Source organism: Macrosteles quadrilineatus, unplaced genomic scaffold (genome assembly GCF_028750875.1).
Source record: "Macrosteles quadrilineatus isolate MER2022 unplaced genomic scaffold, UCM_ALF_1.0 Scaffold_1__1_contigs__length_201487025, whole genome shotgun sequence".
NCBI classification, from domain to species: domain Eukaryota; kingdom Metazoa; phylum Arthropoda; class Insecta; order Hemiptera; family Cicadellidae; genus Macrosteles; species Macrosteles quadrilineatus.
The window spans coordinates 132915600-132932782 of record NW_026542594.1 but is presented as its reverse complement, the minus strand read 5'-3'; the positions used below and the strand labels follow the sequence as shown (position 1 = coordinate 132932782).

The 17183-nt window shown below is 35.3% G+C and overlaps 1 protein-coding gene across 1 annotated transcript in view; it reads left to right on the top strand.

Moving 5' to 3' along the window:
• The window catches only part of LOC128985254 (protein farnesyltransferase subunit beta), a 55455-nt gene that overhangs the window by 30765 nt on the left and 7507 nt on the right, over window positions 1-17183 (top strand). The window contains exons 8-9 of the mRNA XM_054404648.1: window positions 8443-8575; window positions 14670-14781. Of these exons, the coding sequence (XP_054260623.1) occupies window positions 8443-8575; window positions 14670-14781 (245 nt within the window). The remainder of the gene's footprint in view (window positions 1-8442; window positions 8576-14669; window positions 14782-17183) is intronic.

Sequence of the window (17183 nt, the reverse complement as noted above, 5' to 3'; positions counted from 1 at the left end):
ATTAAAGATTTTTTTTCAAAAGTAGTCGAGAACCTAACATTGTGCCAGGACGAATCATGCCAAATTAATCGCCCTGGATCGGATAAGCTATGTTATGAAGTTTACGTGACCGATGGAGATATTTGTCGCTATCGCAGGAGACAATGATTGCGTTTCTCTGTTACACTATAAAAGCTTTACCTAAAGTATAGGTAGGCCTATGTTTGTTTACTTTCAATAAATTTCTTTTTTGAAATTTTTAACTCTTATCTATTATTATTTACTTTTCTCTCTGGTACAACTACAGTGAATAACAAGATTAATACAGTTTGACAAATCAGGAAAATTATTCGGTAGGCCTAGTAACACCGACAAAGGTTACGGCAAAGTGTCCTTAAATGTACGGGAATTGTCCATGAATTTTTTATCCAGAATGTAGTAGACACCCTGAATACAATACAATACAATATTCTTTATTGTTAATTCGTTAAGAATTACAATAGTGCAGTGTTGGGAAGTAGCGCGCTACTTTTTTTGTAGCGTTAGCTGTAGCTATGCTACTTTTAAGATTTTGTAGCTTTAGCTGTAGCTAGCTACATTTTTTAAATAGTTGTAGCAGAATTTTAGCTACTTTTCTCGCTACATTAACATTGTTTGAGATAGTGATTTTTATCATAACCTCAACCTTACGTGAAACAACCTCTTTCAAACTGAGATTTTCAAAAAAAATTAGGCCTACTTTCTTGGCTTCATACAGCTGGTTGCAGCCGTTTCATTCCCTATTACAACGTTGTGTGGACATGGAGGCCATTAAATGAGTGTTATCCACATTTTTGCTCTCATTTCCTTAATTTACTACTCTATGATTACTGTCAGATAAAATAAAATCGCTAGATGCAGACGAAGACAACGTTTAAACGTTACCGGTGACAAGAGAAGCTATGCAAGTGATTGATAGGGAAATTAGTAATCAATTTAGTTTCTTTTTTATATCGATAGTGTTTCAGCTTGGGGTTTATTGGAAACCAACACTAAACCTTAAAATAATGAGAAAGCTGGCGGTCTATCAACCTTTGCTTCAGCTGTTGATTGTGGTTCATCATCACAAGCCCTTCCTTGGTTAGATTACGAAGATTTTTCAAAGGTTTACTAAATTAACAAAGAGGAAATTACCTGATGAGATTTAAGATATGCCTAGACTACATGATAATTGTAACGAAAAAATCTCCTTAGAACATGAAACTTACATTGAAAAAATAGCATAGTTTGCTCCTGCTAACAGCTCTTGTATAGGACTATTCCTAGGCTATGCTATGGTTTAAGACGAATACCAAGTTCCATGTTCAATTATTAGGAATATATCTGTTTAGTCCTTGCAAGAACAAGCCCACTATAGACAACTTGTTACATAGCCAAGTAGGCCTACATGTTATTTTTACTTTACAAATTTCAACATGTTTAAATTAAAAGCCGATTTCAGGATAAGTTGCTGAATACTGTTTTCTGTACCAACTAGGTTGAAGCACAATTTGCCCTATGCATAATGACAATAAAGGATGATTTCTTGACATTGAAAAGTGTTATTCATAGAACAAGTAACTTATAACTATGGTTAAAAGTTATAGCAATGTTGTTTTTAACATTAAAAGTAAAGAAAGGCAATAAACTCCAATTTCAGTAGGCTAGGCTCTGTAACACAAAAAAGTATTTTTAAATAATCGTTTTACAGTTTTATTGGTCTTAATTGTTGATATAAGACATCTATAAATGAATCTATATCAAAGAAATAAAATGAGCTTTTAAAATATAGTTTGGTTGTATGTTCTTTGAACTTAATGAAATTTACGTATAAGATGCTTCAAAATAATGCAATATTTAAAAATAAGTACTAAATATGATGGGACACCCAACTATTTGGTTCTGTTGTTGTACTTAATGTTAGGTTTATAATGCCAACAAATTAAATACAATCTAGGAATAATTCAGGGTGTCTACCAGTCGGGAATTCCGGGATATTCGGGAAAAAGTCGGGGATTTTGAAAGGTCGGGAAAAGTCGTGAAAAAGTCATGAATTTCGGCCAAATGTCGGGAATAATATAACCTTTAAAAATTAGGGATGAACGGGTCCCAAAACTTAAAAAAAATGTTCTGGATCTTATATTCCTGATCATTGGGACGGGATTACATTTGAGGGGTGTGGGATGAATCGAAAATGCATTGGAATTACAATTCGTTTTAGTGATGATTAAAATAACGATTTGAATCATGGGCATTCAGTATCCATATACGTTATTGAATCTGTATCCACATACGTTATTGAATCAGTATCCATATATGTTTTTGAATCAGTATCCATACGTTATTGAATCCGTATCCGTACGATATTGAATCAGTATCTATATACGTTATTGAACAGTATCCATACGTTATGGAATCAGTATCTATAGGTCTTTACGGTATTGAATCAGTATCCATAAATACGTTTTTGAATCACATATACGTTATTGAATCAGTATCCATATACGTTTTTGAATCAGTATCTAAATACGTTTTTGAATCAGTATCCATATACGTTATTATTTAATCATTATCCAAATACCTTTTTGAATCAGTGTCCATACGTTATTGAATCAGTATCCATATACGTAGTTGACTGTTACATTGATACTGTTACTTTGACTATCAGTATCCATATAACTTATTGACATTATTCAAATGATTGACATTGATTATATAAGTTATTCACTGAGACATAGCTTAGCCATACAAGTTATTGCCATCCAAGTACATGGCATACACTGAGACATAGCTTAGCGATACAAGTTATTGCCATCCAAGTACATGGCATACACTGAGACATAGCTTAGCCATACAAGTTATTGCCATCCAAGTACATGGCATACACTGAGACATAGCTTAGCCATACAAGTTATTGCCATCCAAGTACATGGCATACACTGAGACATAGCTTAGCCACACAAGTTATTGCCATCCAAGTACATAGCATACACTGAGACATTGCTTAGCCATACAAGTTATTGCCATCCAAGTACATGGCATACACTGAGACATAGCTTAGCCATACAGGTTATTGCCATCCAAGTACATAGCATACACTGAGACATTGCTTAGCCATACAGGTTATTGCCATCCAAGTACGTGGCATACACTGAGACATAGCTTAGCCATACAAGTTATTACCATCCAAGTACATGGCATACACTGAGACATTGCTTAGCCATACAGGCTATTGCCATCCAAGTACATAGCATACACTGAGACATAGCTTAGCCATACAAGTTATTACCATCCAAGTACATGGCATACACTGAGACATAGCTTAGCCATACAGGTTATTGCCATCCAAGTACATGGCATACACTGAGACATAGCTTAGCCATACAAGTTATTACCATCCATGTACACGGCATACACTGAGTCATTGCTTAGCCATTCAGGCTATTGCCATCCAAGTACATAGCATACACTGAGACATTGCTTACCATACAGGTTATTGCCATCCAAGTACATGGCATACACTGAGACATTGCTCAGCCATACATGTTATTGCCTTCCAAGTACATGGCATACACTGAGACATTGCTCAGCCATACAGGTTATTGCCATCCAAGTACATGGCATACACTGAGACATTGCTCAGCCATACAGGTTATTGCCATCCAAGTACATAGCATACACTGAGACATTGCTTACCATACAGACGCCATCCAAGTACATAGCATACACTGAGAAACACTGGTTCTTCTAATGTATGATTGAAAACAGATATTTCACTCCACTGACAAGTATGAATAGAAAAATTCCATGTTGCTTTGAATCGAGTTACATCAACATTTTTTTTTAAATCGAATCGTTACTTTGAATTGAAATTTGTTGCTGCTTCACACACCCCTACATTTAATACGGGATTTTCTCGGCATGTGATTCGTTTCGATCGTCAGTGATTTCGCTGCGTCGCGAGTGACAACATATGTTGAAGAAGGTACCGTGACCGCGAGATGGAAAAAGGTGTAGTAACATGAAGAATGGACCGAGTTTTTGGTCGGGATTTATATAAAAATGGTAATGAAAAGTCGGGAATTCCATTTGAGAAATCTGGTAGACACCCTGTAATTTGTTTTCCAAGTAATGTTAGATACAATACTGACATTTTTTGTTTAAATGTTTGTTCAATAAAAATGTAGTTGCAATTAATTTTACATTTTACACCTCGGTTTTAATCCTCCACACAAGCCTATGTCTGCATTACTATTACAAGTAACAACTAACACTGTGAGGTTAAGTTTACTGATAGCCAAGATAGGGTTAAAATGCGACCTACACTAATGTGCCTAAAACCTAACACCAAGTTGGTCAGGTTCCTAACATGAATCAGTCAACAGCAAATCGGAGTGCACAAGTAGTTTTTTAGTGTCTAAAAAATTATATTGAAAATTATATTCAATCAGAATCTAGTAAATTTGAATATCGAATCCCAACTCGGATCTATTTCCAAGAAATTCGAATATCGAATCCAAACCCGGATCTCTTACCAGTAAATTCGAATATCGATTCCGAATCCGAATCCAGTTAGAAACAGTAGATTCGTTCTCGAATCCGAATCGAATCTCTAAAAAGATTCGGATTCGATTCGTTTTTCGAACTATTCGCACAGCCCTGCTCAGTTTATATAGGCCCTCCTAAATAATTAGGTCTAGGCCTGGGTATTTTGATTCTTGAAAGAGCTGTAAAATATATTAAGAAAATGTAATTGAGCCTAAGATGAACAACTAATGATTGCTATGTTTAGATATTAACTTTGCAAATGAAAATACAATAATCTTACTCTGTGCTTATTGCTTTATAGCCGCTTACCATACCTTGATTTTGTACTAAGAATTGAGTAAAAATATGCATTAAAGATTTTTTTTCAAAAGTAGTCGAGAACCTAACATTGTGCCAGGACGAATCATGCCAAATTAATCGCCCTGGATCGGATAAGCTATGTTATGAAGTTTACGTGACCGATGGAGATATTTGTCGCTATCGCAGGAGACAATGATTGCGTTTCTCTGTTACACTATAAAAGCTTTACCTAAAGTATAGGTAGGCCTATGTTTGTTTACTTTCAATAAATTTCTTTTTTGAAATTTTTAACTCTTATCTATTATTATTTACTTTTCTCTCTGGTACAACTACAGTGAATAACAAGATTAATACAGTTTGACAAATCAGGAAAATTATTCGGTAGGCCTAGTAACACCGACAAAGGTTACGGCAAAGTGTCCTTAAATGTACGGGAATTGTCCATGAATTTTTTATCCAGAATGTAGTAGACACCCTGAATACAATACAATACAATATTCTTTATTGTTAATTCGTTAAGAATTACAATAGTGCAGTGTTGGGAAGTAGCGCGCTACTTTTTTTGTAGCGTTAGCTGTAGCTATGCTACTTTTAAGATTTTGTAGCTTTAGCTGTAGCTAGCTACATTTTTTAAATAGTTGTAGCAGAATTTTAGCTACTTTTCTCGCTACATTAACATTGTTTGAGATAGTGATTTTTATCATAACCTCAACCTTACGTGAAACAACCTCTTTCAAACTGAGATTTTCAAAAAAAATTAGGCCTACTTTCTTGGCTTCATACAGCTGGTTGCAGCCGTTTCATTCCCTATTACAACGTTGTGTGGACATGGAGGCCATTAAATGAGTGTTATCCACATTTTTGCTCTCATTTCCTTAATTTACTACTCTATGATTACTGTCAGATAAAATAAAATCGCTAGATGCAGACGAAGACAACGTTTAAACGTTACCGGTGACAAGAGAAGCTATGCAAGTGATTGATAGGGAAATTAGTAATCAATTTAGTTTCTTTTTTATATCGATAGTGTTTCAGCTTGGGGTTTATTGGAAACCAACACTAAACCTTAAAATAATGAGAAAGCTGGCGGTCTATCAACCTTTGCTTCAGCTGTTGATTGTGGTTCATCATCACAAGCCCTTCCTTGGTTAGATTACGAAGATTTTTCAAAGGTTTACTAAATTAACAAAGAGGAAATTACCTGATGAGATTTAAGATATGCCTAGACTACATGCTAATTGTAACGAAAACATCTCCTTAGAACATGAAACTTACATTGAAAAAATAGCATAGTTTGCTCCTGCTAACAGCTCTTGTATAGGACTATTCCTAGGCTATGCTATGGTTTAAGACGAATACCAAGTTCCATGTTCAATTATTAGGAATATATCTGTTTAGTCCTTGCAAGAACAAGCCCACTATAGACAACTTGTTACATAGCCAAGTAGGCCTACATGTTATTTTTACTTTACAAATTTCAACATGTTTAAATTAAAAGCCGATTTCAGGATAAGTTGCTGAATACTGTTTTCTGTACCAACTAGGTTGAAGCACAATTTGCCCTATGCATAATGACAATAAAGGATGATTTCTTGACATTGAAAAGTGTTATTCATAGAACAAGTAACTTATAACTATGGTTAAAAGTTATAGCAATGTTGTTTTTAACATTAAAAGTAAAGAAAGGCAATAAACTCCAATTTCAGTAGGCTAGGCTCTGTAACACAAAAAAGTATTTTTAAATAATCGTTTTACAGTTTTATTGGTCTTAATTGTTGATATAAGACATCTATAAATGAATCTATATCAAAGAAATAAAATGAGCTTTTAAAATATAGTTTGGTTGTATGTTCTTTGAACTTAATGAAATTTACGTATAAGATGCTTCAAAATAATGCAATATTTAAAAATAAGTACTAAATATGATGGGACACCCAACTATTTGGTTCTGTTGTTGTACTTAATGTTAGGTTTATAATGCCAACAAATTAAATACAATCTAGGAATAATTTGTTTTCCAAGTAATGTTAGATACAATACTGACATTTTTTGTTTAAATGTTTGTTCAATAAAAATGTAGTTGCAATTAATTTTACATTTACCTAATGTGTGTGGAATAAAAAGTAACGTCTTTGGAAAAGTAGCTAAAATTGTAGCTGTAGCTACATTTCATTGTAGCTGTAGTTGTTGCTAGCTACTTTTCGGAACTGTAAATGGTGTGGGACCACACTTGAACTCATATGTAATACTTCATTGAGCGAAGCTCACTTTCCCTCACTTTGTAACTTCTTTGTAAGATCATCAGAATGTAATGGCTTGACCAATTGATATGAAATTTGGCCAACAGCTAAAGAATACTGAGCACAATGTTTTGGTAAAAAATATTTGCAAATTTCCTTCTGGATTTTATTTCACGGGCCACGCAGTTTCGCTTGTTATTTTAATGTAAGTTGAAAGAAAAATTATATTGGGTTTATGACATATGGGTTTATCTCGTTTCATTTAAATAAGATAAACATATGTTAATTGTTTGTAACTGTTTTGTTTACATTTCAATGTTTACTTTCATCCTAGGTTACAGTTGGAATGTAACAGTTTATCAATGGAAGTAACAGTTTTGCTATATTTGTTTTGAGCATGCCTCAAAGGCCACGTCGTAATTTATTGGTCGTCACACCAATAATGCAAATATTGTAAGAGAGTGGCGTCGTGGACAAGAAGAACCAGATGAAGCAGTGGCGGAAGAAGCTGATAATGATAGGCAGTTAGCTAATCAATTCCAACATGAATTAGATGCACTAAAATTTTACACTTGCACTAACTGTCATCGCCAACAACTAACAGCTTCAAACCAATCACCGATTTGTTCGCGTTGTCGTTCAAATGCAACTAAATTCACGGCGTTAAATAATATGGATGTGTCAAGTGTCCCGAACGAATTAACTGACCTGATGATTGTAGAACAAATGTTGATTGCACGAGTACATCCCGCTATGCGCATTTACAAAGTACAAGCAAATGCTCAGGATGGCCAGTTTCACTACAAAGGTAACATCATTAATGTTGAGCAAGATATTAATGAAATAGCATCTGTCTTACCAACAGTGCCTGAAAACTTATAAGTCATCATTGTCCAACGTCAAGGCGTATTTGGCCATATCGATTTCAAAGTTTGACGTGAAAAACTACAGCAAGCACTTATTTGGCTTCTATCTAACACAAATTAAATCCCCCCCCCCCATTATTAATTAAATTAAATTAACCCATTCTATTTTGACATAACCATTAGTGATTAGCCATTGACAATCTTTAAATAATGCTTCGCTCATTTATGCGTTTAAAGTGTAACGGCAGACCACCCTAGTTTTAAAATGGTCGTTAGGGCTATCTATTTTTTTTATGCCAAATGTCGAAATGTCCAATCATAGTTCATACAATTAGTTATTGAGGTAAAAAAGTTAGCCTTAATTAATTATGTAAGTTTGTCAAATTTATAATGTATTTTTCCAATCACAGCTTTAACAATTACCAAGAGTAATTTAGAGTAAGTTTCCTAGTGTAACGTTGATGTAGTAATAAACAGGACCTCTGTTAAAGAGATGGGCAGTCAACAGACAGATGCGGTATGAGGGAGGATTCCAAGGCAGAACCAACAAACTGGTTGACGGTTGTTATTCCTTCTGGCAAGGTGGAATGTTCCCCATTATACAAGGAATTATCTGCATGCAAGGTTAGTGGATATACAATGTCACAATATACGAGAGTTGTTGTTTAAGTTTGTGCCTATAGCTTCTTAGTCCATGTGAACGCTGCAACAATGCTCCTCAATGCCTACGTGCATCATTTTGAACAGAACGGTGCCATTTGCATCTCTGTAGCTGGTGTTTACACTTGATGTATGTCTAGCCCCATGAGAGATAAGGTCAAAGATATGGATTTTGACTGCAAGAAACATATCAGCTGCAGACATTCATTGTCAGATGACTCATGTGTATGATCGTAAAGCAATGAATGAGAGTAAAGTGTAGAAATGGATTAGGGAGTTTTAAAATGGCCGTAATAATGTTATTTTTGAAGAAATTGTGTTTTTGTGGGTACCCGAACACAAAGGTCACAAAGGTAAAATGTTTTTATTGCCATTTTGAAACTCCCCAACGCATTTCCGTACTTAATCCTCACCTGTTGCATTAGACTATAACCTTCAGTCATCTGGCAATGAATATTAAGCAGTGAGGAGCCTTGTTGTGGCGTACATTTGAACTAAGAAGCTATACACACAAACAGCCCTTTACTTTAATATTTAGGTTGTATTAACACGTTCGCTACTGCAATAGTACTAATTTTTTCATTCATAACGACCAGCGACGCACATATGCGACGGCCGGTTTCTACTCATAAACTGTCGTCTCATATATGCACAGCACACACATCGCATACATGGTCACATTAAAATAGACTGACGTCGCATATTTGCGTCGGTGTCATATCTATATCTATACTATTATATAAAAATCTAGTGGTGTCTGTCTGTATGTGTGTTACTAATAGGCGCATAAACTACTGAACTGACTGGTCTTAAATTTTACAAAAATATAGCTACCATACCAAGGACCATTATAGGACTATTCACACTTTGATACTGACCGTGGGCTTTGCCCCTTTTTGGCTTTAAAAGTTCTGAGGTGAGGATTTTAAAAGTAAATATTGATTGGTCTCCATGGCTGCCATGAGAACACATACAATGTTTGCAATTTGCTATGCCATCCAAATGTAAACAAGCTGAACTGTCAAACCACATTAATTCACAATTCCTCAGCTGGTTTATAAATAGGCATATAATATTCTCTACAATCCTTTGACATGTTTATTTATTCTTATATTTGATGGTTCATTGATTATTGATTTCATGAAATAAGTGAGATTGTATATCTGTTGCTGTATCTAACCCTAATTAATTATTTAAAATTTTGCTAATGTGAATGATTGTATTTGAAAGATTTTGGTGTAAAAAATAGTGAAATTATAAAGTTCACATTTACTTGAATCATTTTAACATTGTTGAACATTTAACATGTGTTTAGAGTAGGTCACACCTTAAAAATTGAATCTTTTTCTCAAGGAGATATTTAATTGTGTATTTTTGCCATTTTGAGAGAAATATTGTTCACACCATTTACCGGGTCCGCGGAATTGGCTAACTCTGGAACTCGCTAACCCCATGTTAAAAGCCCTATCTTCAAATTTGGTCGATGAGAGGAACTCGCTAACTTGTTCGGTTTCGGAATTGGCTAACTCCGGAACCCGCTAACCCGCTCTAGAGCCGGGTTAGCGGATTCCGTCCTCGTACGGAAGTCGCTAACTCGGTCCCTCGGCGGAACTCGCTAACTCCCAATCAGAAGCCTCGCGGGCCGTCCAATGGGAGCCAAGCACGAATATTTTCGGCCAGTGTTACCGAAAGTGTAGTACCTATATAGTATCGGTACCATAATGTCGTATCCTTCGATTAATTAGGAGTAAGAGCAACGTAGTTGATCAAATAAATATATTGAGAAGTATGTTTAACATTTTTTTAATGATTATTAGGGTGGAAAATGCATTATAGTCTTACCATAGACTAACCAACACAAGTAAACTTTATATCCCATTGTAAACTTTGAAGCTCGTTTTTCGCGTCAAGTTCATGTCCGGTGACACTGATCGCTAGTGTCGACAACATTGTGTTTCTATTATTTCTATAGTTAACTTCATAATTTGCTCTTTACTGTTTGGTTATATAACTAGGGGACGTGTATTAGTTGTGATTAGAACGTTTTATTTGGTTAAACGAGGTTTTAAATGACTGGAAACAAGAAACAATTGTAAACAAAACACGACCTCTAAAGACAGTGCACCGGACACAACTAACAATAAAACTGTTTTCAGCTGATCCATAAGGATTTGAAATATACTAATACTAGTGTACCTGTTGCTCGAATTCGAGCAATTGCGAAGCATTACAGGCGTTATTTTAAAATGAATAACAGTCATAATTTCCGATGACTTTATAAGAGTCGACTCAAAGATTATGGAAATACTCAAGATGTACACAACAGTTATATATAATCAAAATTTTTTGTCAATATCTTATCTTTTTCCGAAAGCTGACCTTGTTTTTTAGCGTTTTCTACAAATTTTCCCAACTCATAGCTGCATCAGGTTGACTATAATAACGATTATAAATTAAAAAAAACATTATTTCTATTTCTTCTACTGTACTTGGTTGTGTTCTATGACTTTCCTGTTTCCATTGTTTGCAAATCGGCACTTTCAATTATTGTTCAAGAAATGTAGCACAGTGTTAATTCAGTTTTATTTTTAGTATATCAAATTGTCCATAATTTCTCTCTTTTTTATTGTAATTTTAAAAATGACACCAACCAAGTATCGTCTACTACAGATGCAATACGCCAAAGAATATCGTCTACGTGCAATCTCCAAGAAGTGGTAAAAAAGGCAGAAACCAACCCATACAATAGATTTAAGTTACAGGTAACGCCATAAGAAATAATTTTAAGGGTTACTGTGATATTAGGATTTTCCACTGATTTGGTAAAAGAACATTATATTGCAAAACATAGCACGATTCAGAAGAAAATCAATTTTAAAATCAGCAAAAACCATTGCAAATACTTCATTTTGACAAATTTAGTAAATCACAATTTAAATATTAACAGCTGTTTCATTAAAAAGAAGTGTAAATGTATGCATATGGTCTTGATGTAAACAAATCTGAAGAGGGAACTTCAAAGGCCTCTGGGGCAGAGCCCCAAGGGAATTTATGGCTCATCTACAGACTAAGACCTTTCTTTAGAGACCCCTACCAAGTTTCTACGCCCAGCCGTTCTCTGAAATTAGCTGTGACAAAATCCCGTTTTTCCTCCACAAAAATAACATGGGATGGGAATTTAAAGGCCACTGGGGCAGAGCCCCAAGGGAATTCACCAGGTTTCTCTTTTGATGGCTCATCTACAGACCAAGACCTTTCTTTAGAGACCTCTACCGAGTTTCTACGCCCAGCCGTTCTCTCAAATTAGCTGTCACAAAGAAAAACAGTTTCAAATTAATATATAGATAAGGGAGTATGTTTTATGTTTGGGCTTCTTACTTAAATAGTAGCTTTATGGTATGCAAAAAGATAAAAATATACATTTAATTTGGATCTTTTTCATGTTATGAAATATCTATTCTCGTAGTTCGCCATTTGTTTCTTTTATTCGAATGAATACAATTTTTTGAACTTCTGCAAATAAATTATTGAGTTCGTATTTTATATACTGGGCTTGTAACCTTGAATCATAAAATTGAATCATAAATCATGATAAAATTTACACGTTAAACGTCAGTCCAGAAATACATTGTAGTGGTAATGTATTTTTAAGTAGAGCTATTGAATTTAAATACATATTTATCAATACAATATTATAAAGTTGTAGGCCTAATTTATTCATAGATTGCTTTAAAAATATTAGTCTATGCATAAATACAACTTGTAAATTTCTTTTATCGTAGGCTATTAGTGTAGAACCCGGGTCATCCTCTTAATTTTGTTTAATTAATATTAATTTTACGTCTTTCAGTAGGCGTACTTTTTAAAAGTCTGGAGTTTTTCTCCAGGCTGGTTCTAAATCGACCCAGGCGTTCTTGTTTGTTACAATTCTTATGAATGGTGGCCATACCTAAAATTACTTGATCTTATCCAAAAACAAAGCTATTGTCGGGGAACGGTGAACCGAGCAATGGCTTGGTATAGTTTATTTCGATTGTGAAACCAATGTAAAGGAAACCCAACTAAGAAAATCCGTCAATTCGTTGATTAAGAATCGTGAATTAAAATTACCCTGTCACGTTTTATTATATGAGTATTATATCTTCTCCTATTATTTACTAGTGGTGCTTAGGTGTACAATCTAAAAACTGTTTTAAAACATGTAACATTATCACTAAAAAATTCCAACACATTTTAGAATTAGGCAACTATTTACTAGTAGGCCTACAATGCTTTGGCTTAAACAATTAGGCCTAGATAAAAGCTTAGTCTAATGTCATATTTTTACACGTAAGTTGGACGATTCAACGACAAACATTTATTTTTAAATCTATGAATTAGTTATGAAAGTTACGATGGTTGATGACTGGTGGTTGATGTTTGATGACATTACGATTAAATTTGTTTTCCGTGTTTGAGAACTAGCGCGTGTATTTTAGCTTAATTTCGTAGAGGTTAAATTATTTAGTACCTTTTCAATATTTTTCAACTCTATTATTTTCTTTTATACTTATGGCATTTATATAAGATCGAAATCATAAACATTTAACTGGCCATTGTAGAGTTAAATAAAAAAAAACACTTTTCATGATTTTTTAATAATTGTCTTTGAATTACTTTGGGCTAGTTATCTGTTAAAAGTGAAATTGATAACAAAAACAATTACATTTACTGTATCTTCATTGACACTGATATTTTGAAATACGGAAATGTACGATTATTTTGTCGTGCAAGGTTGGCAACGCTCCATGCAGTGGGCACGGCCGGGTTAGCGACTTCCAGAGTTAGCGAATTCCGCCGCGAGACAAAATCGAGTTAGCGGGTTCCGGAGTTAGCCAATTCCTGACTGAGACGGTTAGCCAGTTCCAGAGTTAGCCAGTTCCGACACACGACCGAGTTAGCGAGCTCCTGAGTTAGCCAATTCCTACGTCTCCATTTACCTTTTCACAAATTTGTAAATCATAATTTCATATTACTACCCATAGATAAGTTATGATGTTTTTAATCCAGAGGCAACTACTACCTATCTATATTATAACTTTTGACACTTCCTGTAAATTTCACATTATATTCTAATAATGAATAACTTTTTACGAGCGTTTCATGGTCATTACATGTATATTATTTTCAACCAAGTTCCTCTTAACTTAGCCTACCCTTGACATAAACATTGTTGTTGAAAATGTTTTTTATGTAATTAGTAAGTTAAAAGTTTTTGATAGGTATGTTTATTGGAATTTAATTTTATTTCACACTGTTTTTCACTTCAGATTAAAAAAAAGCACCATTTAAACATACATCAACCCCGGACGAAGGACGGGTACTCTGCTAGTGTTATTAAAAAGCTTTTATCTTCGTAATGGTCTATTTGAAGGACCTGAATTTTCTGCAGTGGTCTACAGGGATGTCTGTCGCATATTTGTGTCACTTGGACTGTGGATAAGATTATTAGTGACGTCATATGATAGTTGGCAAAACTGTTTTTTACTTAGCTGCATCTCTGGCCTGTGGTCTGCGTGTACTGTTAACCAAGTGACACCGGGTCTATGTGTACTATTAAAATGTATACCTCAGGCCGTGGCAAGGACTGCAGCGTTGCAAATATGTGGCGATTGGTAGTGAACGTGTTAAGAAGTTGATGTTTATGAATTTTGTTGCTTTGAATCCACTCACATGAAACTGTTTTATTAAGCTTTGATTTCATCTCACTTAGTTTTGGACTACTGTCTATTGCAATAAACTGATTTTTTTTCATGATGCTATTTTTGCACATGCAAGGTAAAATCTCAAATTTGTAATCTGTGTTCAAAGATAAGGTGAAGAAAGTGTTTGCAATTCGTTATACTGTCTACTTTCTTACTAAGCCGGAAACACAATTTAAATTTCTCAATAAGTTACACTGGTTTTGAGATTCAATTCTCACCAGTAGTAAATTATTTTGATCTATATCAAGATTGTGTTTTTTTTTTTTTTTTTTTTTTTTTTTTTTGTCACTTAATAGTCTAACGTTGATTTACAGAGAGCACCACAGTGGAGGTCGACCAGTGGCTGTTCAACAGTGAGGCATTACAACAGTACATTCTAGTCTGCTGTCAGCATCCCAGTGGAGGGCTCATTGATAAGCCATCCAAGTTAGTTTTCTATATTATTCAATGATATTGGTTGTAAAGAAGGTGTACGAGCGGCTCGATTTTTGAGCCGAGCTGATCCTGGCCTACAAGTTCAAAAGATCAAGCACAAAGTCCGAGCCAAAGCCAAGCTCACACACACACATTGAACATTGAGCGAGTGTGCGGGTCGTAAATCGAGCTAAAGCCAAGCTTTTTATGATTGCGGATGCAAAACGCGGCTGCCAAGTTCGCGCTATTGATAAATTCATGCTTTTGCCACAAGAGCCGATGACGTTGATAACATTTCCGTAATTGTGGGAAGCAATGGTGGGTACACGACCGCGGGAGATGTTCAGGATTTCGCCGTTATCCTATACTCTAATACGAGCAATGTTTGCTTGTATGTATGCTTGCTTGCTTGCTTGCTTGCAGAATGATCTCGAAAACGGCTCCGACGATTTTCTTCAAATCTTGTAAATAGTTTATTTTTGGCCTAAAAACAAGTTTCATGCAGTTAGAACTGCCAACAAAAATCTAATTACGTAGAAAAACGAAACTGAAAGTCACATATTTTTGACATTAGTCTTATGGGTTGCTAAGTAACCATGTTGGTTGAATTAAATAACAAGGAAAAAGTAAACAAAAGACTTGAAGTTGTAGCATGTGTTCATTATAAGCCAACTACCCACAGTATACTAGCAAATTACAAATACAGTACAAGAGGGAAATCATCACATGTTACTATTGAGCAAAGATTATACTGAAGATTGCTCGATACATTGTAGCATAGATAAATCATACTCCATTGTAGGCCTAGTAAAGGCAAGCAGTACGAAGTGCAGGATCTGTTTATGACGATTAGATTAAGGTACTTGCAATCATAAAATGGATGGTAGGAAGTGGTGAAGGAAGTAGTCAAGGCGAGTAGTCCGGAGTGTGGGAACCGTTTGTGACGATTAGATAAAGGTATTGGCAATCCTCAAATGCTATGGGAAGGGAGGGGAACAGGTCCGCGACGTAGGAAGTGGTGAAGGAAGTAGTCAAGGCGAGTAGTCCGGAGTGTGGGAACTGTTTGTGACGATTAGATAAAGGTATTGGCAATCCTCAAATGCTATGGGAAGGGAGGGAAACAGGTCCGCGACGTAGGAAGTGGTGAAAGAAGTAGTCAAGGCGAGTAGTCTAGAGTGTGTGAACCGTTTAAGACGATGAGATAAAGGTATTGGCAATCCTAAAATGCTATGGGAAGGGAGGGAAGCAGGTCCGTGACGTAGGAAGTGGTGAAGGAAATAGTCAAGGCGAGTAGTCCGGAGTGTGGGAACTGTTCGTGACGATTAGATAAAGGTATTGGCAATCCTAAAATGCTATGGGAAGGGAGGGAAACAGGTCTGTGACGTAGGAAGTGTTGAAGGAAGTAGTCAAGGCGAGTAGTCCGGAGTGTGGGAACCGTTTATGACGATTAGATATAGGTATTGGCAATCCTAAAATGCTATCGGAAGGGAGGGAAACAGGTCCGCGACGTAGGATGTGGTGAAGGAAATAGTCAAGGCGAGTGGTCTGGAGTGTGGGAACTGTTTGTGACGATTAGATAAAGGTATTGGCAATCCTAAAATGCTATGGGAAGGGAGGGAAGCAGGTCCGTGACGTAGGAAGTGGTGAAGGAAATAGTCAAGGCGAGTAGTCCGGAGTGTGGGAACTGTTTGTGACGATTAGATAAAAGTATTGGCAATCCTAAAATGCTATGGGAAGGGAGGGAAACAGGTCTGTGACGTAGGAAGTGTTGAAGGAAGTAGTCAAGGCGAGTAGTCCGGAGTGTGGGAACCGTTTATGACAATTAGATATAGGTATTGGCAATCCTAAAATGCTATGCCTCCATTTCCTGGGGACCTCATGTTGATTACATAAGTTCTAAGCTTTCAAGGGTAATTTGTCTTATGACTAAACTAATACATTGTATAGATCAAAATTATATTAAAACAGCCTACTTTGCTTATTTTCAATCCATTTTTAGATACAATATTATATTTTACGGCAATTGCAGTAGGATAGAGGAAATTCTAGTCTTACAAAAGAAGTTGGTTAGAATTATATCCTATGAACCCCAACAGGAACACTGTAAACCCCTGTTCATTCAGCTACAAATTCCAACAGTAATTAACATTTATTTATTTGACTCTGTATCATACGTTCTAAAAAATCCCAACTTAATCAAACAAATTTCTCATGTTCATTATACTAGGAATAAAAGCGTTGCTGCCATAGATTTTTTCAGACTGTCTAAAACTCTTAAAAGCCATATTGTAATCTCACTAAAAATATACAACAAACTAATACATTTAATACAAAAATATCCTGAAAACACTTTTAAAACAAAATTCTACAGATGGCTTTTGAACAACCCATTCTATTCTCTAAATGAATTTTTT